This window comes from Crocodylus siamensis, chromosome 4, assembly GCF_052110815.1.
Source record: "Crocodylus siamensis isolate JL-2025a chromosome 4, ASM5211081v1, whole genome shotgun sequence".
Classification (NCBI taxonomy): Eukaryota; Metazoa; Chordata; order Crocodylia; family Crocodylidae; genus Crocodylus; species Crocodylus siamensis.
This window is the reverse complement of record NC_143398.1, coordinates 1482914-1506799: the sequence shown is the minus strand read 5'-3', so window position 1 is coordinate 1506799 and position 23886 is coordinate 1482914. Positions and strand designations below refer to the sequence as shown.

General features: G+C 65.5%; 2 protein-coding genes across 2 annotated transcripts; both read left to right on the top strand.

The window, feature by feature from the left end:
• The first annotated feature begins 478 nt into the window (after positions 1-478).
• FSCN3 (fascin actin-bundling protein 3) lies at positions 479-11307 on the top strand. Its single transcript, XM_090046257.1, has 6 exons — positions 479-577; positions 4878-5577; positions 9467-9585; positions 10232-10391; positions 10825-10995; positions 11102-11307. The coding sequence occupies exons 1-6, from the start codon at positions 479-481 to the stop codon at positions 11305-11307; spliced, it is 1455 nt and encodes a 484-aa protein (XP_089902383.1).
• A 5788-nt stretch (positions 11308-17095) lies between these two features.
• PAX4 (paired box 4) lies at positions 17096-23111 on the top strand. The gene is made up of 10 exons (XM_090046322.1): positions 17096-17168; positions 17227-17357; positions 17433-17648; positions 17861-17951; positions 18063-18191; positions 18418-18500; positions 21547-21616; positions 21797-21891; positions 22058-22166; positions 22445-23111. The coding sequence occupies exons 1-10, from the start codon at positions 17096-17098 to the stop codon at positions 22714-22716; spliced, it is 1269 nt and encodes a 422-aa protein (XP_089902448.1). The 3' UTR covers positions 22717-23111.
• Positions 23112-23886: the final 775 nt, after the last annotated feature.

The window sequence follows — 23886 nt, the reverse complement described above, 5'->3', positions numbered from 1 at the left end:
AGGTCAGACATGGGGTTTGTCTGGGCTGGTTTGGATGGGGCTGATCCTGCTTGGATGGGCCCTGCCGGCCCCATGGGGCTTGATGGGGTCTCTATGGACTACGAGGTGACCTGGGGGCTGGACTGGATGTGACCTCTGCAGCTCCCTCCCAGCCCTATCCTCTAGGTCCCTGTGAGCCCCCAGCCTTTGGCATCTGAAGGTCCAGTGGGCACAGGATCGGGCCCATTGTGAGGCTGGGCTAGCCGTGGTTGCCACGAGGTCACGCGCGTGTCACAAATCCCAGGCCTCCCAGGGCAGGTTTTAACGGGGCTGCCTGCCCCGGCGCCCCAGACAGGGAGGGCACCAGCCCTGCCTGCCTCTCTGATGCCTGCGGAGGGGATCTGATGGCCGGAGCCGGGCCGGCGGGGGTCATCGAGCGCCGGGCACCTCCTGGGTACATCTCCCTCGTGTCGGTGGACGCACCAGCTGCCGCGGAGCCATGAGAGTGGGGCTGATTGACTGGGCCGGGAGCTACCTGTCCAACGAGTGCTTCCGGGATGGCGTCACTGCCCTGGGAAAGACGTTGGGCAGGAAACAGGTGAGGGCAGCGAACGAGCCTCTGCAGGGCCCAGGATGCGCCACCCGCTCCCCTGGCAGCTGTATGCACCCGTCTACCACCCTGGAGGTGTGACCATGGCGGCAGGGGACGCTGGCATGGCTCTTGGGGAGTGGGGGGATGTGTGCACGCGTGCATGTGGGTGATGCATGTGCATGTCTGCATGCATGGGTGGATTGGGGGGAGCAGTGGGTGTGCACGTGTGTGGCTGATGTGTGTGTGCATGTGTATAAGTGTATGTGCACGTGCGCATGTCTGCATGCATGGGCAGCCGGGGGGGGAGAGAAGGTGTGCACGTGCATGCGAGCGTGCCTGCGTGCTTGCACTGTGCGTGTGTCCCTGGGTGCTTGCATGTATGTGTGTGTGCCCGTATGTGGGCACATATGCAGTCATGCCTGTGTGTGCACATGTGTCTTTATGCATGTATCCATGTGTGCATGCATGTGTGTGTGCACTGATCTTCCTAGCAGAAGGAAATGTGACATACAGCAACAGGATTTCTCTACTGCTTTGGGCACGTGTTGGCAGCCAGGTCTCTACGGGGGGCACCCAGTGCAGGCTCCTGTGCCCGCCTGGCCTGGCCTGGGCACTGATCCTGGCCTGTGCCCGGTTGGGGGACTGCAGGCCTCTTTCTGCACAGCCCCTTTAAAAGCCGTCTCTGCAGCATGTCTCACGGTGGGGCTGAGGCCATGTGCATGCGTGTGCCATCATAAGTCCCAGAGCATGTGCATGTGTGTGGTGGATGGGTGTGTGTGTGTGTGTTGCCCCCGTTTTACTGATGGGGAAACTGAGGCATAAAGGGGGAGAGGGAATAGCCCTCCTGGCCCTGCGTGGCTGGTCAGGAGACGATGCAGAGCTGGGGGCCTGCGCTCTCTAATCCACGGGCATCTTCTCGTGTCCTCTCCCTGTGTTCAAATCTGGGCCCAGAAGGAGGCAGGGGCTCAGCCAGGTCCTTACTGGATCCCAGGGTGATGGGAGAGTCCGGCTGGAAGGGACCTCACGAGGCCACACCGTGTCCAACCCCCTGCCCACGCAGGATCTGACCTGCCTAAACCAGCCCTGCCACGGCTCTGTCCAACCTGCTCTCAAACACCTCCAAGGACGGAGATCCCGCCACTCCTCCAGGTGCCTGTTGCAATGCCGGACCCCGCTCAGAGTCCGACCGCTCCTCGTCTCCAGCCTCAGTTGCTCCGGCTGCAGCTAGAGACCATTGCTCCTAGTTCAGTCCCCTGCGGCCACAGAGAGAAGCCCGTTTCCATCCTCTCTGCCATCACCCTTGGGGGACATAAACGCTGTGATCAAATCCTCCCTCAGGCTTCTCTTCTCCAGGCTCAATTCCTCCCCGGTTCTTCCAGCCTTTCCTCATCAGTCTTGTCTCTCACGTCCTGATCGTTTTTATCACCTTGCACTGGACTCTGTCCAACCCCCTTGAAATGCAGGGCCCAGAAATGGATGCAGGACTCCCGGGGAGGCCTCTGCAGCGCTGAACGGAGCGGGAAATCGCTGCTGGGATTTGCAAGGGATGCTCCTGTTCATACAACGCAGGAGGCTGCTGGCTGTGATTGCAACAAGAGCGCACCGCTGGCTCATCCATTTACGATCCACAGCCACCCCCAGTGCTGCAGCCTGGCCAGTCCTTCCCCCGGCCAGTCCTGCATGCCATTATTCCCTCCCGGGTCCAGGCCCTTGCACTTGTCCTTGCTGAATCTCATCTCATTAATCGCAGACCATTTCTCCAGTCTATCCAGGTCAATCTGGAACCAGCCCTGCCCTCTGGAGGGTCTGCGACTCCACCGACATGGTGTCCTCTGCAAATCAGCGAAATATCCCATTGTCCAAATCATTAATGAAGTTGTTAAACAATCCCAGATCCAGGAGAGGCGTCTTATAGAATCACAGACTAGGAGGGTGGCAGGGAGCTCGGGAGGTCGCGTCTAGTCCAACCCCCTGCTCCAAGCAGGACCAGCCCCAACTCCACCATCCCAGACAGGGCTTTGTCTAGCCGGGACTTCAACACCTCCAAGGATGGAGACTGCACCATCTCTCCTGGTGAGGAAGTTCTTCCTAATATCCAACCTCAACTTCCCTTGCTGCAGCTTGAGCCCATTGCTCCTTCTGCCATCTGCCCCACTGAGACCGGCCCAGCTCCCTCCTCTTTGCAGCCCCCTGGCAGGGAGGTGACGGCTGCTATTCAATCCCCCTCGGTCTCCTCTTCTCCAGACTCAATCAGCCCAGGTCCCTCAGCCTCTCCTCACCAGTCCTGTCCCCCAGCCCCACAACCATTTTCTGGACTCTCTAACTTGTCCACATCCTTTCTGTAGTGGGGACCCACAGCTGGACACAGGACTCCAGATGTGGCCTCCCCAATGCTGAATAGAGGGAAGAATCGCTACCCTGGATCTGCTGGCAGTGCTCCTACCGATGCAGCCTACCACTGCTGGCTCTTATTCAGCTTCTTGTCCCCTGTCCCTCCCGGTCCTTTTCTGCAGAGCTGCTGCCCAGCCCGTCCCCCCCAGCCTGCCCCAGTGCAGGGGGTTGCTCCATCTGAAGTGCAGGACGTCGCATTTGTCCTTGTATCATTCAGCTGAAGATCAAAGCAAAAACAAATACCAGTATTAGCTCTATTGGACTATATGATCTCTTGAGGTCCCTTCCAGCCTTGCTTCTCTGACTCTATGAAGGTGCACTCGTTTGCTAGGTTATATATAAAGTTTTTAAAAAACCCATAGCAAAGTAGGCAGAAAGTAGTCAAAAGATCCTGTATCATTCATCCCGCTGTTATTGCAGTTAAATGCACATCTCTTATTCAGGCTCATAAAACAAACTCTAGCCTCCTTGAGCATCTTAACAGCTGCTCCAGTCATTTCCACACCAGAGTTCATATGACCACACCAGAGTTAAAGTTTTTAGCTGGTGCTAAAAACAGTCTGCAAGGCTGTGGGATGGCAGAGAGACATTACTGAGCATGGCCAAGAGACAGCAACGCTGCTGAAAGAAGTGGGGTTACCGTATGTCCGGGTTTCCCCAGACATGTCCTCTTGTTGAGTCCTTCATCTGTGTGGTTTTTTTGAAATAGGAACAAATGTCCAGGATTTTGCTGGTAGAACGGCATGTCCTGACATGCCCTAGCAGCGAGCGTGTTTGCCAGGCGCCTGGGTTTTCCGTTTGCTGCAGAAAAATGTGGATTTTCCTCTTTAAGCAAGGAAGGCGTGGGTTTCCCCTTGCAGGCTGGCAGCCCTCCATCCTGCAAGGGGCTGCTCAGGGCAATTGGAGGCAGGGGGTGCCACGTGCATCTGGGCGCACACATGCACGTGGCTGTCATACAGCCAGGCAGGGTGTGGGGAGCAGCCCCGGCAGTAAGTCTATGGGGGGTGGGGGTAGACATCTAGAGTTTGGGGACTGTCTGGGGGGCCATGTGTGTGTGTGTGTGTGTGTGTGTGTGTGTCTCAGGGATGTGTGGAGAGGATGGATGTGTGTGGGAGATGGTGTGCAGGTGCTGAGGATGCAGCAGGGCATGGGGGGCAGGGGCTGTGGGTTGGGAGTAAGGGGCACCAGCAGGGCTGGGGGAGGTCTGCCCTGGCAGTGAGGGGCACTGGGGAGGCGCGGGGCTGTGGGTGGGGAGTGCAGGGTACTGGCAGCGCCAAGGTGCTGCGGGTTGGGAGTGAGGGGCACCCTCCCCCCCACAACAGGTGTCTTCTTTTTTGGAACTGGAAATATGGCAATCCTAAAAGGAGGGTTTCAATAGTGAAGCAAAAAGGAGAGAGAGAGGCATTAACACCTGTACAGTTAAGAGATTAGCAGGGAGAGAGGAGACGACTACGAGCCGTGAAGCCCACGGGCTTTCTCAGCACTGCCTGGATAGAAATGCCACTGCCCCTTCCCGGGAAGTTTGAACATTTGGGTGGAGTTTAGCCCCTCCCTCTGCCCCTTTCCCTGAGCTGCTCTGCCCTGCATGCTGCCTGAAAAGCCCCGCTGCCAGCGCCAGGTTGCATGCCTGACTGCCATGGCATGGAGAACAGGGCGTGTCTTGGCATGGACAGGAGGGCGGCCATGAGCAGGGTGGAGGCAGGCTGGGTTGCAAGCCACAGGGAAGGGCCTGACAAAGCAGGGGAGGGGAAGAAACATGGGAAGGAGCTGGGCCACGGGAGGGGATGGATCCACGTCCATGGAGAGGTGGGATCAGTGGCGGGGTGGGTATAGGGTGGAGAGGCCTCCCTCTCTGCATGACAGAGGTGGGGGTACCCCAATGCCCAGCTCACTCTGACCCCTTGCTCCACGGCAGACCTGGGAGCTGCGGGTGAGCCAGAAATGTGGGAAGCAAGCGGTGGTGGAGCTGCTAGGACACCAAGGCCACCACTTGCTGGTGGACCCCGACGGCGGGGTCCGGTGCGGGCACCCCGCCACCCCGGGGCAGAGCCAGTTCCTGCTGCAGCTGCTCGGGGACGGCGCCTGGACCCTGCAGCAGACGGGCAGCGGCAAGTTCCTGGAGTCGGACGGGGAGAACGTGCTCTGCGTGTCCCGCCAGCCCCGCGCCCCCCGCCACCTGTGGCTGCCCCAGCCGGCCACCCACGCCCACGTGGCGCTGTACCACCCTGCCAGCCGGTGCTACGCCCGTGCTGATCCCCACCTGGGCCAGGTGTGGGTGGACCAGCTGGTGCCCTACGGCCAGGAGTGCGGCTTTGTGCTGCGCTTCCGTGGCGGCCTGTGCCACGTGGAGACGGCCGCCCACACGTACGTGTCCCGGGCGGAGAAGCTGGCCCCATGGCCCTCCGCGGATACTGCCTTCCGCCTCAGACTGGCACCCGGGGGCCTGGCGAGCCTGAGCCACCCCGATGGGCGCGTGCTGTGCCCCCAGGGCAGGCCACGGCTCCTTGGCCTCGTGGACCAGCCCTCGGAAGAAGACAGGTGGTTCGTGCTGAAGAGGTGCCCAGTGTGGGTCAGCCTGCGAACCCAGGCCAGGAGATACGTGTCTGTCATCTGCGGCAAGTCAGCTCCGCTTTCTGGGCTGGGCTGGGGTGGGCGGGGGTGGGCGGGAGGGGCTTTGGGGAGACCCCCAAGGGCTGTAGGGAGGTGGGGCAGGATGTGGGCTGTGGGCTTTGAAGCAGGGCCTGGATGGGGGAACTGCCAGCGAGGCAGCAGCTAAAGCATGGTGGGGGTTAGAGGTACCCTGGGGTCTGCGAGGTTGTAGGGGCTGAGCCTGAGCGCAGGGGCACGACCCTCCAGCCAGGACCCCGCGGGGTTGGTGCCAGCAGGAGCATTGGCACAGGCCAGTGAGACCCCTTTAAGGGTGCCACACACTATTAGCACTGTGAGGTGTGCAAACACCTGCACATAATTCCCAAGCCAGGCCTAGAGGTCTCCAACCTGACCTGCTGCATCTTGCTGGCTTGTTTGCCACGGAAGAATGGCTCTAGCATTTTTCTGTAGTCAAAACCCAAGCAGGAACTTCGTTTGGCTGCCTGCGTAACCTGAACTCTGCCCTGCGCGTGACTGCTTTAGGGTATCGGCTTCAGGTAGGGTATCGGGTATCGGGATGTAGGGGGACAGTCAGGAAGGCCAAGGCAGAGATGGAGCTGGGGCTAGCTTCCCAGATTAAGGACAACAAGAAATCCTTTTTTAAATACGTAGGGGGTAAAAAGAAGGTCCCAGGTAACGTGGGGCCCTTGCAGGACGTGTTGGGAAATTTGGTTGAAACACCAGGCGGCAAAGCTAACATGTTTAACGATTTCTTTGCCTCCGTCTTCCTAAGTAGGGACCAAAACAGCCGCCTCCCTGCTGGGCCCCCCTCGGGCCCCGGGGGAGGCACACCTGGGCCACGGGTTAGCGAGGATTTAGTTAGGGAGCTTCTGGAGGGGCTGGATGTATTCAAGTCAGCCGGCCCGGACGATCTCCACCCTCGAGTACTAAAGGAACTGGCCGAGGTCATTGCAAGTCCCCTGGCACGGCTGTACGAGCACTCGTGGTGCTCTGGTGAGGTACCGGAGGACTGGAAGAGGGCCAACGTGGTTCCCATCTTCAAAAAAGACAGGAAGGAGGACCCGGGAAACTATAGGCGGGTTAGTCTCACCTCGGTCCTAGGCAAGCTGTTCGAGAAAATTATGCTGGCACACATCCAGGAGGGGCCAGCAGGGGACTGCATGCTTGGGGGCAACCAGCACGGGTTCATCAGTGGCAGGTCCTGTCAGACCAACCTGGTGGCCTTTTACGATCAGGTCACCAAATCATTAGACGCAGGGGGAGCAGTGGACATCGTCTTCCTGGACTTCCGGAAGGCCTTCGACACTGTCTCTCACCCCGTGCTCATTAAGAAACTGGGGGCTGAGGTGTAGACACCCACGGAGTCAGACAGGTCGCCAACTGGCTAGAGGGCCGCACCCAGACAGCAGTGGTGGACGGGTCATTTTCAGCCTGGAGGGATGTGGGCAGTGGGGTCCCCCAGGGCTCGGTCCTCGGGCCCGCACTGTTCAACATCCTCATCAGCAACTTGGACGAGGGGGTAAAAAGCATCTGTCCAAATTTGCTGATGACACTAAGATGTGGGGGGATGTGGGCACACTGGAAGGGAGGAATAGGCTGCAATTGGACCTGGACAGGTTACAGGGGTGGGTGGATGAGAACAGGATGGGCTTCAACACAGAAGTGCAAGGTGATGCACCTGGGGAGGAAGAACCGGCACCATACCTACAGGCTGGGGAACTCCCTTCTTGTCAGCAGGGAGGCAGAAAAGGATCTGGGGGTCATCACTGACTCCAAGATGACCCTGGGCCGGCAGTGTGGGGACGCGGTCAGGAAGGCCACCCGCACCTTGTCCTGCATCCACAGATGCATCTCGAGCAGGTCCAAGGAGGTGATCCTCCCCCTCTGTGCGGCACTGGTCAGGCCGCAGCTGGAGGACTGTGTCCAGTTCTGGGCGCCGCACTGCAGGAGGGATGTGGGCAGCATGGAGAGGGTCCGGAGGAGGCCACTCTCATGGTCAGGGGCAGCAGGGCAGGCCCGACGAGGAGAGGCGATGGGACCTGAACCTGTTCAGCCTCCACAAGAGAAGGCTGAGGGGATCTAGTGGCCTGTTACAGACTAGTCAGGGGGGACCAGCAGGCACTGGGGGGGTCCCTGTTCCCCGAGCACCGCCAGGAGTGACCAGGAACAACAGTCACAAGCTGGCAGAAGGCAGGTTTGGGCTAGACATCAGGAGGCGCGACTTCACGGTCAGGGCGGCTAGGGTCTGGGACCAGCTTCCAAGAGAAGTGGTGCAGGCTCCTACCCGGGGGGTGTTTAAGAGGAGGTTGGATGAACACCTTGCTGGGGTCGTTTGACCCCATTACTCTTTCCTGCCATGGCAGGGGTCAGACTCGATGATCTGCTTAGGTCCCTTCTGACCCTAGAAACTATGAAACTATAATTGGATCCACGCTGTAGTTGCTGTAAGACCCCGGCTTCATTCAGGGGCCAGGAAGGGACCCACTCCAGAGAAGAATCAGGGCTACAGTGGGCTACATCTGGAGTCCAGTGTCCAGTTTTGGGCCCCCCACTACAGAAAGGATGTGGAGAGAGTCCAGTGGAGGGCAATGAAAATGTTTGAGGGGTTGGGGGACAGGACTGGTGAGGAGAGGCTGAGGGAAATGGGCTGATTCAGTCTGGAGAAGAGAAGACCGAGGGGGATTGAACAGCAGCCGTCACCTCCCTGCAGGGGGGCTGCAAAGAGGATGGAGCTGGGCTGGTCTCAGTGGGGCAGATGGCAGAAGGAGCAATGGGCTCATGCTGCAGCAAGGGAAGTTGAGGTTGGATATTAAGAAAAACTCTCTCACTAGGAGGGTGGTGAAGCACTGGCCCAGGCTCCCCAGAGAGGTCATGCAGCCTCCATCCCTGGAGGTTTTGAAGACCTGGCTAGACAAAGTCTTGACTGGGATGATGTAGTTGGGGCTGGTCCTGCTTGGAGCAGGGGGTTGGACCAGTCCCTTCCAACCTGAGTTGTCTATGACTCTATGAGGCTGCCAGCCTAGCAGGCATTGGAAGAAGTGTGCATGAGCAAAGGCTGAGCTGGCTTGAAAGAAAGAGAGAAGTTGGTCCCAGGTAGATCCTGGCTGCTGAAGGCCACCATGGAGGAGTCAGGTCTACCCCTACCTCTGCTCCAGAGCTCCTAGGAGACCCCAGGGAAGTCCCCAAAATGTGGCTTCCCACAGTGTCTGGTTTGTTTCCTGCATCTTTAGGTCGATGCAATTTCAGCAGTGAATCTACATCTTTCTGGCCAATTCAGGAACCCAAGATTCGCCCCCTCCATTGTGGGCAGGCACGTAGCTTGAAGGACATTTTAAGAGGGACGTGGAGAGGGTCCAGAAGCAGGCGGCAAAAATGCTCCAGGGTTGGAAGGCTGCTGCACAAGGGAAGGCTGAGAGAGCTGGGGGGGTGCAGCCCAGGGACAAGGGGGACACAAGAGGGAGAGCAACTGGGCCACGGCTTTAAGCCGCAGTAAAGCAGGTTTAGATTAGAGTTGAAATTAAATTTGCCTGCTGCTGGTAGTCTGGCCTCTCCCTCCCCGGAGGTCCTCAAGTGGAGGCTGGATGCACACTGGGCAGGGACGCTGGGATGTAGCATTGCTGCACTTGTGGACTAGAGGACCCACGAGCTCCCTTCCACGTCCTAGGAGTCAGTGGAACAGGTCCTGGCTCCCCTGCACCCATTCACACGCACAGCTATGCTTCTCTTCTCTGTGCCTCAGTCCCCCCGCCAGGCTGGTGCTACCACTCTGCACTATGGACATCCTAGGAATAGGATTTTGCAGACTGAAATGGGGCTCTGACCAGGCCCTCTGGAAGGCCCCTGTCATGGGGCATGTGGCTGGAGGGGGAATGATCACGTCCCCTTGCTCTGCAGACACAGAAGTGTACGCTGGCACTGACAAAGTGACACCCAAGTCCGTGTTCCTTTACGAGTACGACCGAAACACCAAGACCATGCAGTTCAAAGCTATCAACAACAGCTACCTGGCCCAGGTGAACGAGTCTTTCTTTTCTTCCAGGGGCCCAGAAAAAGCATGGGCATCCCAGCTATCCAGGCAATGCTAGCACCGTCTTCTATGGATGAGGTGCACTGGGCAGTTTCATGCCACACAGACCAGCCAGGAGAGGGTGGCATCCTCACTGAATCCACGAAATCCATCTGTGTACCCTGGGGCCTCTTCTCTCCTAGGCAGGGTTGCCAGCTGTCTGGGGATTGGGGGGAAGGTGGCACAGCACAGGGTGGGTCATGGGTATCGGGACATGAGGGTGGGGTGGGGACAGCATGATGTAAGACCGTTGCTGCAGTCGAGCAGGGGCAACTTTTTTACTGACCACCAAACTATTTTACTATCCTTGGGGCTAAAGCCCTAAAGGTGACCTCAGTCCTCGCTCCTGCCATTCAGGGCCTGGCAAAAGCATCTGCATTTCCATTATGTAAAACACAGGTCTGCACAAATGTATGTCAGGAAAAAGGTTCTGCTGTCAGTAAAAAAAAATTCACTGTTTGCCAGTAAAAAAGTTTCCCTTGGGCAGACAACCTGGCTTTTGGGGACAGGGCCGATGAGAGATGGGCTTGGGGGTGGCTCCTAGCACTGGGTGGGGTGGGCTGAGCTCATTGCACCCCCTCGGCTCTCTGCAGAGGAAATCCAAGAGCATCGCGGCCAATGGGCGCCGCATGGAGCCGGAGACCAACTTCCACGTCACCTGGCGCTACGGGCAGGTCGTCCTGCAAGCTTTCAATGGCCGGTACTTGGGCACCCTGCCTGTGGGGTTGGTGGTGGCCAGCGCCGTGCAGCCAGGTGAGGGCAACTCATCGAGGGCAGAGCTGGGGCTGGACACGCGCTCCAGGGGCGTGAACCAGCAGTGGGGAGGGGGTCTCTCTGCCCACCTCACCATGCCCCTATGTCACCTCTGGAAGCAGGAAGCCAGGACTTTAGGTCTCAGCGAGGGGCGTGTGTATCCTAATGATGCCCCTGCCCCACCCCATGCACTGTGTCCCGTGGACCCCATCTCCTGTACCCCCCACCCACAGCCCAGCATTGCTCAGGGGCTCTCAGCGGGTGGTGCCCAGGCAGGGAGCTCTGCACCCTGGGATGCAACAACCCGAGGAGGGGAGATACCCGATGCTCCTGTGCCAGGCAGAAAGGGACCCTCTGGGGACCCCTGAGCAGGGCAAGGGGCAGCTGGGGCTGGGTATAGCCCTGTTCACCTCCCCCTGACCCGGCATGGCAGGGCCCAACGAGGAGTTTGGGGTGCGCCTGTCCAACCGCCCCTTCCTGGTGCTGCACGGGCGGTACGGCTACGTGGGGAGCTCCGCCTGCCACGAGGCCCTGCAATGCAACCTGGCGGACCCTGACTGCATTGAGCTGCTGCCCTGCGTGCAGGGTATCTACCACTTCCGAGGTGAGGGTACCACCATTGGGGGCTGGCCCGTTGCAAGGTGCTGGTGCCCTTGGGGCCCCTCAGTGCCTCCCTCCATGTCATGACCCCCCTCTTCCTTCCCTCCTAGCTCATGGCAGGGGCTTCTGGTCTCTGTCCTTGGACGGCACCTTCAGGACCCGGGGGAAGTTTGCCTTGAACTTCTACCTCGAGATCCGCGGGAACAATGTGCTGGCTGTCCTGGCACCCAACGGCTACTACCTGCGTGGGGACCGGAGCGGGATGCTGCTGGCGGACGGCGAGGAGGTCACCAGCGAGTGCCTCTGGGAGTTTTAGACACAGGAAGGTACCGGCAGCAGCAGGATGTTGGGGGTCGCAGCCCCCCTGTACCCCGGGGCGGGGGGATGCCAGGGGCTGGGTCGGGGCGACGGTGTCTTGTGCCTCCAAGGTCGCACGTGGGGTTTGTCTGGGGGGTTTGGACGGGGCTGATCCCGCCTCGGGCTGGGGGCTGGACTGGATGTGACCCCGCAGCTGCATCCCAGCCAGTGCTGGGGTCAGTGCCGTCTCCCCAGTTCCTGGCCACGTGGGGGCTTTGCTGTGCCTGGGGGGTCGGGACACCGGCCTGGGCCCCCTCCCTGCCCCGCTCCCATCCGGGGGTCCCAGCTCTACGCCTCTCCGAAACCCCGCTTTCCAGCGCACGGAGGGTTTGGCCCGAGCGTCTCTGGAGAAACGGTCCCTGTCTGAGAAATGGCAAGTTTGCCTCCTTAAAAACATCTCACAGGTTGGATACAAGACCCCTCAGGATCCACCTGGCACGCCTGGGGCCGGCCCGACCCGGCGTCCTGCGCGGCGGGTCTGTCTGGCAGCTGGCCGTGGCTATCGTGGACGGTCCAGCGCGTAAGGGGAGCCTGCCCTGTGCTTTTTCTCACACGTGCTCTCCTACTCAGGCGGCGGGCAGGGGGTCTCCCTCACCCCTGCCTGGTTTTCTCCTGTTTCTTAGGTTTTGACGCCTTCTTCGGGCCTCTTGCTAAGTGCAGAGCAGCCCCTGGATCACCAGAAGCCCCTTGTTCAGCTGAAGACAACAAGCCTGTGGCATCGCAGAGGCAGAGACCCCCAGGCTGGGAGGGAGGAAGAGCTTGACCACCGTGCCCCCGCTCCCGCCGTGCCGAGGTCCCTGCGGCCACGCGCGCGGCAGCTGGCGCGGGGGGACGTGGCTCCTGCTCTGGGGGTAACAACAAGGCTCGGAAACCCACGGCTGAGCGGTGTCGTGGGGTCGGGGGCTGAGCGGGCTGCCCCGCGGTAGGGGAAGGTTGCGAAGAGCCCAGGTGGCGCGGCAGGCGCGAGCAGGGGCCCGGGAGACGAGAGACAGGAGGCCGGTTGGGATGATCGAGCCTGGAGCAGAGAGGCCCGACGGCGGATTTGATCCTGAAGGGTGATGACAGAGCGGCTGGAGACGCGGCCTCCGGCTGCAGCAGGGGAAACTGAGGCTGGAGACGGGGGGTCTCTGTCCGAGGCTGGTCAGGGATCGAAACGGGCCCCCGAGTGCCCCAGACGTGCTCAAGGGCAGGTGGGACAGACCCGTGGCTGGGCGGGCGCAGTCGGGGCCCATCCTGCGAGGGCTGGCCTACATGGCAGGTCCCTCCTGGCCTGGGCTCCTGGGCTCGGGCGTGGAGGGGAAGTGGCTTTTCCCACCCCCTGGAGCTGCCCCCAAATCCCGTCCAGGTCTCCCTGCAATCTGCCACTGGCCCCTACCCTGTCTCCACGGCCCTGAGCCCTGCAGCCCACAGGGCCATGCATCCTCGTCCCCGCCGCCCCTTCCTCGCTGAGGGTGCCTGGCCCGGGGGACAGGGGCGCACCGGCTGCCGGAGGGACGGCAGGGACGGGGGAGGCCTGGGCAGGGGCACTCGTCTCGGCGTGGCAGGAGGGCAGCCGGGGGTCGAGCACGGCCCTGGAGGCAGCCGTCAGGGGCCGGGACGCGGCCGGCAGGGTGCACGGGGGTCCTGAGTGCAGCCAGTCGCCCGGAGCTGCAGCCAGCCCGGCCCTGGGCGCCCCGACCCCCGCTGTCTCTGAGGCTCCTAGCTCAGCTCCGCCGCATCGCAGGGGCAGGAAGGCGGGGGAGAGAGCCCCGGCAGCCCTGCCCAGCCGGCGGCTGGGGCCGAGGATCACGGCACGGAGCTGCGGGGCCACGTCCGGCCCTGAGACAGCGGCGGCCCCGTCCAAACCAGGCCAGACAAACCCCGTGTCCGGCCTCGGAGCCGCACCACAGCCCCGGGCCGCCAGCCCGGGCCGTGCCCGTGCCCCCGCTGCAGGGGAAGGGGAGCCCCCCCGGTCTGGGCCAGTCTGAGCAGGGGAAATCCCTCCCTGCCCCAGCGCAGCGGGGCTGAGCCTGAGCGCGGGGCAAGTCCCTCCCGCCAGGGCCCCGCGGGTCGGGGCGGCGGGAGCACCGGCCCAGCCCAGCCCCAGCCCCAGCCCCAGCCGGGGCTGCAGCCCCCAGCGCCACGGGGGGAGGTGCAACCCCCCCCCCCCCAGTTACACGATCCTAAATCCTCCTGTCTCAGGGCAGGATTGAGCAGCAGCCTTCAGCTCCCTGCAGGGGGGCTGCACAGAGCACGGAGCGGGGCTGGTCTCGGTGGGCCAGGACAAGGAGCAGTGGGCTCAGGCTGCAGCAAGGGAAGGTGAGGTCGGACATTAGGAAAAACTCTCTCACTAGGAGGGTGGAAGCACTGGAGCAGGCTCCCCAGAGCGGCGTGCAGGCTCCATCCCTGGAGGCGTGGAAGACCCGGCTAGACAAGCCCTGGCTGGGATGATGGGGTCGGGGCTGGCCCTGCTCGGGGCAGCGGCTCGGACAGACGCGACCCCCGAGCTCCCTGCCAGCCTTTGCTTTCTGTGATGCTGGGGCAAGCGTTACCGGGGGGGGGGCCACGCCCGCCCTCAGGCTCCTGCCGGTTTCGGGAAGGCCGAGCCAGGCCGGCCACCTGCGCCGCGACGCTGCGCACCTTCCTGCAGGCGCGGGCGCGGGGGTGCCCGCGCTGGTCTCTGGGGCCCGCAGCCGCCCCGCGCCGCGAGCTGGGGCGTGGAGGAGCTCGGCCTGGGCTCCTGGAGCCGGGGGCGGCGCGGGCAGAGGTCCCCAGGGAGCCGGGAGAGCAGGCGCGCCCCGCGAAACCCCGCGTCTCCACAGCCGCTGTGTGCCCGCCCGCGGCTCCGGAGTGGGGCTCGCGGGGGCCGAGAGCTCGGCGGGTCCAGCGGGACGGGGCACGGGCGTGGAGCGAGGGGGCGGGCAGGGAGCGGGGCCCGGCCCGCCAAGGCTGCGGGGCGAGAGGAGCGGGGAAGCCCCGTCACGTCCCGCGCTCTGCCCCGCGGCGCCGGGTCTGCCCGGCCCAGGGCCGAGGCTCGCCAGCCCTACCCCGCGCCAGGGCCGTGCGCGGCACCGCCGGGGTGCCCACGAGCGGGCCCACCCCCGACGCACCTGCCGGGAGGCCGCCCAGCTGCACCGTGCGGCGGGCGCCCGGCAGACCGTGCCATCTGCGCGAGCGGCGCTCCGCTCCGCCCCGCCCCGCGCCGGCGGCCGGGGTCCGGGCTCCGGGCTCCGGGCGCAGGTGAGGGCCCGCGGGCAGAGGGTGCGGGCGCTGCGGCGCGGGGCTGGGCAGGGCAAGCGCTGCCCGGCTGGGAGCAAGCCCCCCGGCCCGGCCCGGCCCGGCCCGGCCCGGCCCGGCGGCGCGGGCGCGGGGGCGGGGGCGGGGGCGGGGGGGAGGCCCTCCGCCCCGGCCCGACCCGGCTGGCGGAGGGCGTGGGTGTGGCGGGGGGAGGCGGGCAGCATTTCGGAGCCCCCCCGGGAGCCGCCCAGCCCAGCCTGGCCGCTTGCCTGCGGGCTGCAGCCGCCCCCGCCCCGGCTCCAGCCCCCGCGGCGCCCCCGCCCCCGCGGCGCCCCCGCGGCAGGGCCGAGGGGCGCCGCGGCCGGCGCGGGGGGGGGGGGGGCGCGGGCCCGGGCCCCGGAGCTGGGCCGGCCGGGCGCGCTGCGGGGGCTGCGGAGCGGCGGCGCCGGGCCGCGCCTTTACGCACGGGGCTGCGGGGCGGCGCGGGGGCCCGGCGGCGCCGGGAGCGGCCCGGGGGGCTCGGCGGGGCGGGCGGCTGCAGCCGGGCCCCGAGGGCTGTGGTTAATGTGTAATGGGGACATATGGCGCGGGAGCCGGCGGCCTCCTGGCTGGCAGCGCGGGGGCCGCGGAGGCGGCCGGGCCCGGAGCCGGAGCCGGAGCCTCCGGGCTGCTGCGAGGGCTAATATTTGCTCTCCAAATATTGGCCTTGCTGCCCGGGCCGGGCGCTTTGATCCGCGCGGAGGGCCCATCTGTGCGCGCTGGCGGCTCCCCGGCCCGCCGCCGCCCCGCGCCCCGGCACCGCCCCGCCGCCGCCCCCGGGCGCCCCGGGCGGCCCCCGGCCCGCCCGGCCCCGGCCCCGGCCCCGGCCCCCCCGGCGCGCCGGCCCGGGCCGGGCCCCTGCGCAGCGCGCGGCCGGCGGGAGCGCGCGGGGTGCTCGGCGCGGGTCGCGCGCGGCACCCCGGGCCCGGCGGCGCGGGCGGCGCTGTCCCCGCGCGTGGTGCTGAAATCCCCGCGCCGGCCCCGCACCCCGCACCCCGGGCCGGGGCCGGCGGTGCGGGCCCGCGCGCCTGCCTGGGAGGGTGCCTGCGGGCCGGCGCGCGCGCGGCGCGGTTGTGCGTCCCCTTGTGTGCACGCGCGCGCGCCGGCCGGGCCGGGCCGGGGGTCCGTGGGGGCGGCGCGTCTTCGGGGGCCGGACGGAGCCCGCCTGCCCCGGGGCTCGGGGGCTCCGCCGCTTGCCCGCTGCCGCTCTCCTCCTCCGCCTGCGCGGGCAGCCGCGGCCCGCCGCGAAGTGCCGCCGGCGCCGCGGCTTCTCCGTGGCCTCCGCAGCCGGGAGTCCGCCGCCCCGCGAGCAGGGCCACAGCTGGCCCCCCCGGCCGAGGCGTAGCCACAGCTGGCTGTAAAACCCCACGGGAAGCCCCTGAGCAAGGGGGTCGGGCATCGCACGGCCCCAGCCCCCGCAGCGCGCCCCTCTCCCCGGCCCGGCCCGGCCCGGCCCGGCCCGGGAAGCCGGCGAGCGCCGGCCTGCGGCTCGCAGCCCCCGGCAGGGCCGGCCGCGCCGGTGCAGCCGCGGTCGGGAGCAGCGGGGGAAGCCACGCGCGCCCGTGCACGGGTGGGAGCGGCGTGGGCGCGCTGGCCGGGGCCCCGCGCCGGTTTGGGAGCCAGACCCGACATCACAAGTGCTGGAAGCCCCGTGCGGAGCCTGACCCCCGCGGGTCTCCCCTGAAACGGGCTCCTTCACCGCCTGGCTGCTCTTGCAAACCGCTGACCCCGCGTCAGGCTGTCGCAGGGCGGGTGGGCGTGCAGCCAAGCGGCCTCCCCCATCGCTAAAAATCTCCCCTCTTGCAAGGTGCTGCAGGCCTAGCCCGGGCTCCGGTCGAGATGCAGCGTCAAGGTAGGAGGTAGCTCGCTGCAAGGCGGCACCAGGCCAGGTGGCTGCGGCGTCCCTCCCCGCGTGGGGACGAGCCGTGCCGGGTGGTCTGGGGCGGGCGGGGGGTGGTAGTTGCCCTGCCACGCTTTTGCTGGAGACAGTCCCAGAAGGGGGAGAAAGAAGGAAACGTGGGGAGAGAAGTCCCCGGTCCATGGGCACCTCCTGACCCACGGGGCAGAGCCGGCGCTCACCGCCCGGCACAGGCGGCAGGCAGCCGGGGGCGGCAGCTCGGCCCTTCCGCGCCATCCTTGCAGCTCCCGAGGCCGTGGCTGTGCTGGCCCCCGGGCCTGGTACCCCCGGGGCGGCGCCCGCCCGCCCGGGGCAGCCCTCTGCCCGCCGCCCCGACTCTGGGCTCGCAGGCTGCGCTCGGCCGGCAGGCCAGCTCGCCGCTCCGCACCGCCGCGGCGGCGGGAAGCCGAGCTCCGGGCCCGGGAGCAGCCGTGAGGCTGGGAGGGGCGAGGGCCTGGAGCCGCGCTGGGGCCTGTGCTGGGCCGGCGAGGGCCTGCCCCGGGCACACACCGGGCGCGGAAGCCGCCGGAGGGGGCGGAAGCGCCCCGGGGTGGGCAGAGCTGGAGCGGGGGTAGGCGAGGCGACAAAAGGGGGCATGCTCCGGGACGGGCCTCAGCCCCCCGCGCAGGCCCCCCGCTCCTCTTGGGGGCCCTGGGGAGGCCGCTGCGGTGGCGGGCACGCACCCCCCGCTGCCCCCGCCACCTGCTCTCCTGGGCTTGTCCCCAGGCGCCGGCGGCGTGAACCAGCTGGGGGGGGCCTTCGTGAACGGCTGCCCGCTGCCCACGGGCACGAGGAGGAGGGTCGTGGAGCTGGCCGCGAGCGGCGTGCGGGCCTGCGACATCTCCCGGGCCCTGCAGGTGGGTCGCGGGCACGCGCGGGCGGGCCGGGCTGCGGGCACGAGGGGCGCGCCCGCGAGCCTCTTGGTCCCGCAGGTCTCCAGCGGCTGCGTCAGCAAGATCCTGGGCCGCTACTCCCGCACCGGGGCCGTGGGGCCGAAGGCGGCGGCGGGCCGCAGGGCCCGGCTGGCCACCCCCGCCGTGGTGGCGCGGATCGCCCGGCTGAAGCGGGACCAGCCGGGGCTCTTCGCGTGGCAGATCCGCAGGCGGCTGCAGGCCGAGGGCGTCTGTGCCAGCCACCGCACGCCCAGCGTGAGTGGGTGCGCGGGGAGGCCAGGCGCGGGGCGGGAGGGAGGGCATGGCTGCAGCCCGGCGCGGGGCCCCCGCCCGCCGGCCCCTGGCTGCTTCCCGGTGCCGTTACCGCGCCGCGGGCGTGCCCGGCCCCCAGCTGCTTCCCCCCGGCCCGGGGCAGCCGGACGGGCCCCAGGGCCCCCGAGGTGACTCCCAGCATCTTCTCCGCCCAGGTCTCTTCCATCAACCGGGTGCTGAGGAGCCTGCCCCCCGGCCTGCCGCTGGCCCCGGGCGGCGCCTTCGCCGCGCGTCCTGCCCCGCCGGGTGAGCCCCGGGGGCGGGGGGCGGCCCGCGAAGGGGGGCAGCCTCATGCCCCCCGGGGACTCATCCCCGATGCCCCCACCTCCCTATCTCCCATGTGCCTTTCCCTGCCAGGAGCCGGGGTCTCAGCAGCGGCCCAGCGTCCTCCGGGCGGCCCCGAAGCCCCCCGGGGCTCGCCGCCGCGCGGCCGGGCCAGGCCCAGGACGGTTTTCTCCGCCGCGCAGTCGCTGGCCCTGGAGGAAGGTGATTGTCTCGGGCGGGGCCCCACGCACAGCCCGGAGGGGCGGGACCGCGGGGCGAGTTATTGCAGGTCGGGGGCAGCCTCCTGCTTCTCTCCAGAGGCTGGGCCTGGAGAGGGAGGGGGCAGGGACCCCCGGTGGGAACCAGGCCTGGGTCCCTGCGGCTTCGGGGTGGGGGCAGGCCCAGCGCCCGGGGCAGCCTTGCAGCTCTTCCCCCCACTCCCTCCCAGCTTTCCAGAGCGGGCAGTACCCCGACGCCGGCACCCGGGAGGGCCTGGCCGCGGCTACCCAGCTCCCCGAGCCCACCGTCCGGGTAAGTGGGAGCCACCGCCCTGAGGCCAGCCCTGCCGCCCGGGAGCCGGGCAGCCTGTGAGCACGTGCGAGTGAGCACACGTAGCGGACCGCGAGCCCAGGAGCACGGGGACGAACGCGCCGAGCGTGCAACACAGGGGCCTGGCCGAGACAGGCTGCTTGGGGGCTGGATCGGCTCCCGGGAGTGGGAGAGCAGGGTGTGCCCAGGGACAGGCCTGCTGGAGCAGCTGGTACGCGCGGGCGGAAGCAGCAGGCAGGCCCCTTCCCCTCTGCGCATCTCCCCGGGCCCCGGCCAGCCCCCGGCACCAGGGAGCCGGGGTGGAAGGGACCCAGCCCCAGCCACCTCCCTAGCCCCTCGCGATGCCTGGGTCCGACTTTGGGCAGGGCCTGCTTCAGCCAGTGGCGGCAACGCCCGGGCGCCGGCCACCCACCGCGGCCCAGGCAGGCGGAGCGAGGGCGCCCCGGGCTGGACTCCGGCTCCGGCCCGAGGTCACGGCGCCGTGGGCCGGGCGGAGGGACAGGACCTCGTGGCCTGTGTCGCGTCGCGCGTGCTCCAGGCCGTGAGCGCTGAGCCTCTCGTGGTGGAGCCTGGACGGCGGCGTCTGGTTGCACCCGCCTGCCAGGGCCGCCCGCAACCTCCGGGGTGCACGCGTGTTCTCGCTCTGTTACACGCACACATATTTTCTCACACGCACATGCATACACGTTCTCTCTCACACACATGCACACATATTCTCTCACACACACACGTTCTCACACGCGCACACCCCGCCATAGTCTCACCCACTCCACCTTATTCTCTCACGCACTTGTTCGTTCACACACACGCACATAGGCCCCCATAGTCTCAGTCATACATGAGCAGGTGCGTGCTCTCAGACATACACACTCACACACCCCTCCGTAGTCTCAGGCACACACATATTCTCACACATACACGCAGTCTCAGATGTACACACACACTCTCGAAGTCTCACACACACCCCCCTCCCCATGTTATCTTACACACCTGTTCATTGACAAAGACGCACATACCTCCCCATTGTCTCAGACACACATGCGTGGGTACACACACACGGATGCACGCACACACACCTACACACATGCCCATAGTCTCTCAGATATACACACATACACCCCTCCATAGTCTGACACACACGTGCCCATACACCCCCACACACCTCCATAGTCTCAGACACACAGAGGCATATATACATAGATGTACACACCCATCCACACACATATCCTTCCATAGTCTGACACGTGTGCACACACACACACTCCCATGGTTTCTCACCCACCCACATGCACACACCCCCATCTATATTCTGATACCCCCCCAGTCTCACACATGCACATACACACACATATTCATGTTCACACACACCCATTGTTTCTCAGACAGACACACCCATCCGCACATATACCCCTCCATAGTCTGACACACCGACCCACACCCCCTTCCATAGTCTCAGGCACACATGTGCGCATGCACACATGCATGTACACATATGCCCATAGTCTCCCAGATGTACACACCCATCTATACTCATACCCTTCCTTAGCCTGACACATGCATGTGCGCACACAGCCAGGCTCTCAGATGTACACACCCACACGTGCATACACACACACATGCCCCTCCATAGCCTCATGCACACATACACACACACACACTTGCATGCACACTCCCATAGTCTTTCCGATGCACTGTTTGTGCCTGCTAACGCCCTGCACCGGGGACAAGGCACGGGAGACGCAGGCTGCTGGCTGCGTCACCCTCCAGGGGTGCATTTTATTAGCCCCAGGGCTGCAGGGCAGGGATGGGCTTGGCTCGGGAAGTGTCCCCGCAGAGCCTGGCCCTGGCAGCTGCATCAGGGCTGGAGAGAGAGCAGACCGCAGCTCGGGCTCCCTAGTGAGTGTGCTGTGCCGTACCAGAGTCACAGACAACGAGGGCTGGAAGGGAGCTCAGGAGGACCCAACCCCCTGCTCCAAGCAGGGCCAGCCCCAACTACGCCATCCCAGCCAGGGCTTTTTCTACCTGGGTCTTCAAAACCTCCAAGGATGGAGAGTCCACCACCTCTCTGTCCCAGTGCTTCACCACCTTCCTAGTGAGAGAGTTTTTCCTAATATCTACCCTCAACTTCCCTTGCTGCAGCCTGAGCCCATTGCTCCTTGTCCTGTCGTCTGCCCCCACTGAGACCAGCCCAGCTCCCTCCTCTTTGCAGCCCCCGGCAGGGAGGTGACGGCTGCTGTTCAATCCCCCTCGGTCTTCTCTTCTCCAGACTGAATCAGCCCATTTCCCTCAGCCTCTCCTCAGTAGTCCTGTCCCCCAACCCCTCAACCATTTTGGTTGCCCTCCACTGGACTGTCCTATATGTCCACATCATTTCTGCAGTGGGGCCCACAGCTGGACACGGGACTCCAGATGTGGCCTCCCCAGTGCTGAACGGAGGGAAGAATCGCTGCCCTCCACCCGCTGGCACCGCTCCTGCTGATGCAGCCCAGGATGCCGGTCGCCTTCCTCTACCCTTCAGCTCTGGCTGGGCAGTGACGGGGAAAGCTCCCTGACTCCTTAGATGAGCTTAAAACTCCTGAGCATTTTGGAGAGAATCCGCACTCAGGTCTTTCACTGCGGTTCCCAGGGCCGTGCTCACACAGGACGTGGCTCGCAGGTCTCTGCCGCCGTCAGGAGAGGCCAGGAATTCATCCTTTAGATGTAATGCAAGCAGTTTTGTGCAGTTTCAGTACTAGGTTACACGAGGATTTGTCTGGGCTGGTTTGTGCACGGCGGATCCTGCCTCTCCAGCCCCGCTCCTCTCTGACCCTACTGACCCCCAGGCCTCCTGCGGGTGCCCCACGCTCGCGTCCTGCGTGCCCCCAAGACGTGCACCCTATGCCCGCAGCACCCTCACGCAGCCCCAGCCCCAGCCCCAGTCGGGGCTGCAAGGAGCACCTGAGAGCTGGAGCCCGGCAGGAGGGCACAGCCGGGTGGAGGGGGCAGAGCTGGGATGATGAGCAAGTCCTTCTCCCTTCCCCGGCACCAGGTCTGGTTTTCCAACCGAAGAGCCAAGTGGAGGCGGGAGGCGAAAGTGAGCCTGGAAGCTGCCCAGACAGGTGAGGCCCCCCATCCTTTCGCCCACGGCGCTCGGGGGAGACGCCGAAGGACCGCAGGGGCAGCGTGACGGCTGGCAAGTCCCGGCCCCGGGGGAGCCCCTGATTCCCCGCGGGACTGGGGCAGCGAGGATGCCTGCTGGGACCCTGCCCGCAAGCCGTCCTCCCCTGCTGTCTCCCCAGGCCTGCGCGGCGACCGGACCCTGCCCCCCTGGGCGCCGGCCCAGGCCTTTGCTGGCTGTGCCCCCCCCCCGGGAACTGGCACCGGCTCCGCTCAGGTAGGTGGGTCCCTCCCGTCCTTGCTTGGCGGGGGCAGCTCAGCAGCGTGCCCAGGTCGCCTCCTCCCTGCCCGGGGGCCCGGGAGGCGCTGCGACCCCCTCGTGCCCAGCACGAAGCAAGCCCCGCTGGTGCATGAATGCCCCCCTCTCCTCCTGCCCTGCACAGGGCCTGCCGGCCGCCCCGGTGCCCCTGCCTGGCTGGGGTGGCCTCAACCCCGCCGGCCTCCACGTCACGGCACCCCCGCGGCGTCTCCACGCCTCTCTGCTGGGCTGCGGTAAGAGGGGTCTCGCCAGCTGGCCCCCGCGTCCGGGGGGTCTTGGCTCCCCTGTGCCCTGGGTTTGGGCGTGGGGACAGGCCTCAAGAGCAGGGAGGTGGGGGTGGGCTTGTTTCTTGGAAGCCCCTTCTTTTGCACAAAGGGAGCCTGGGGGGTGTTGGAGGGGGAGGAAGGAGCTCAGCCGGACCCCCAGGCATGGCTGTGCCGTGTCTCCCAGGGCAGGGGCACCCTCACGGGCTCCTCATGGCCCGGGCTGACCGCCTGCTCTCCCACCGCAGGTCTGGCACCGGGTGACCCCCCGTCTCCTGCCCCTTGGAAGCCAAGCCTGGCATGGCCCCCGCTGCACGCCTCGCCCTGCTGTGCTCTTCCCAGCAGTGCCCTTGCTCTGCCGCCCGGTGCCACTGTGATGCCTCTCCTGCCACCGCCTGCTCCTGCCCCCCTGCCCAGTGCCCAGCCGGTCCCCGGACAAGGGGCACCGCGGCTGCAGCCCGGGCACGCCGGCTCGGCCACGGCCCTCGGGCACTTCCCCACTGGGCTGCACTGCTTCTGAGGGCTGGAGGTGGGAGGCCTGCGGGATGGGCTGGCTCCCAGGCCACGGGACCCCACGCACCAAACCCAAGTTGTGTAGCTCTGGGACTGGGGGCAAAGGTTTCTGAACCGATACAAGCATGGGCTGGAAGAGCGAGTGATGGGGTCCTCTCCCCCTTGCAGCCTTTAAGGTCCAGGCCGGTGTGATGCGGAGGCCGAGCCCCTCGCTCCCTGCTCCAGAGCGCCCCGCGCCCCTTCCCTCCGCGCCCGCGTCCAGTCCCGGGTGGATCCGGCCGAGCTGTCGGCTCCCACCGCAGCGGGTGGCCACGAGCCCCCACTTCAATGCCACGTGCGGGGGAAATAACTTCCTTCTATTAGTTTTACATGCACACGCAATAGTTTTAGGTAGAGCTTAGATGATGGCGTGTCTGAGATGGTTTGGACAGGGCTGATCTGGTCTCAGCCTGCGGTTGGACTAGAATTAGCCCCCACAGCTGTGTAGCGCAGCTGGGGGTGGGGGGTAGATTTGGGGATACCCGACGGGTGGCCTCAGGGGGACCCGTGCTGTAGGGGCTGTTGCCACCCGTGCATGGGGTTGATCTCTGGAGGTCCCCGGCAGCTGCAGAAGGAGCTGCAAGTACTGCAGCGGTTTGGGCGTTTTGCCCCCGTGCCGCTGTGACCCTCCTGCCAGGCCTGGTGGGGGGGCAGCAGCAAGGGCAGGTTCAAGTTCAGGGGGTTCAAGCAGACTTTCTCTTCTGGCTCAAGGGAACATGCGTTGTCCCGGGGTGCTCCGGCCTCTCCGCCGGCGGGTGAGATGCAGCTATGCCAGGGTTTATGGAAGGGGAACATCAGACCCCGATCCGTCGTGCCACGCCGGGCAGGGGCGGAGGCTGGATGGGAGAGTGACTGGGTCTGAGCTGGGTTTTCCCTGCTCCTCGCTCCCGTGCAGCTTCCAGGGGACAAATGCAGAGAAAACCTTGACTATTAAATGCAAAGTGCAAGCCCAAACCATCTTCAGTCTCTCTCAGCTGCTGGCAGCCCCATCCATTGGGAAGGGAGACTCGCCTGGGGCTGATGTGGGGGCTCTCCTGCCTACACTAGCTGAAGTGGCAAGCGTGGGTAGGGCAGGCTGACCCCAGAGGGTCCTGCTGCTCCTCTCCGCTGGGGGTCGTTGGGCTGTTTCGAGGGCTCA

Excerpts from the sequence above, each read along its gene's own strand:
- PAX4 (XM_090046322.1), top strand. The coding sequence starts at position 17,096 with ATGCTCCGGGACGGGCCTCAGCCCCCCGCGCAGGCCCCCCGCTCCTCT. Across the intron at positions 18,192-18,417 it reads GTCGCTGGCCCTGGAGGAAG|CTTTCCAGAGCGGGCAGTAC; the intron begins GTGATTGTCTCG and ends ACTCCCTCCCAG. Across the intron at positions 21,892-22,057 it reads CTGGCACCGGCTCCGCTCAG|GGCCTGCCGGCCGCCCCGGT; the intron begins GTAGGTGGGTCC and ends TGCCCTGCACAG.
- FSCN3 (XM_090046257.1), top strand. The coding sequence starts at position 479 with ATGAGAGTGGGGCTGATTGACTGGGCCGGGAGCTACCTGTCCAACGAG. Across the intron at positions 578-4,877 it reads AGACGTTGGGCAGGAAACAG|ACCTGGGAGCTGCGGGTGAG; the intron begins GTGAGGGCAGCG and ends GCTCCACGGCAG. Across the intron at positions 9,586-10,231 it reads ACAACAGCTACCTGGCCCAG|AGGAAATCCAAGAGCATCGC; the intron begins GTGAACGAGTCT and ends GGCTCTCTGCAG.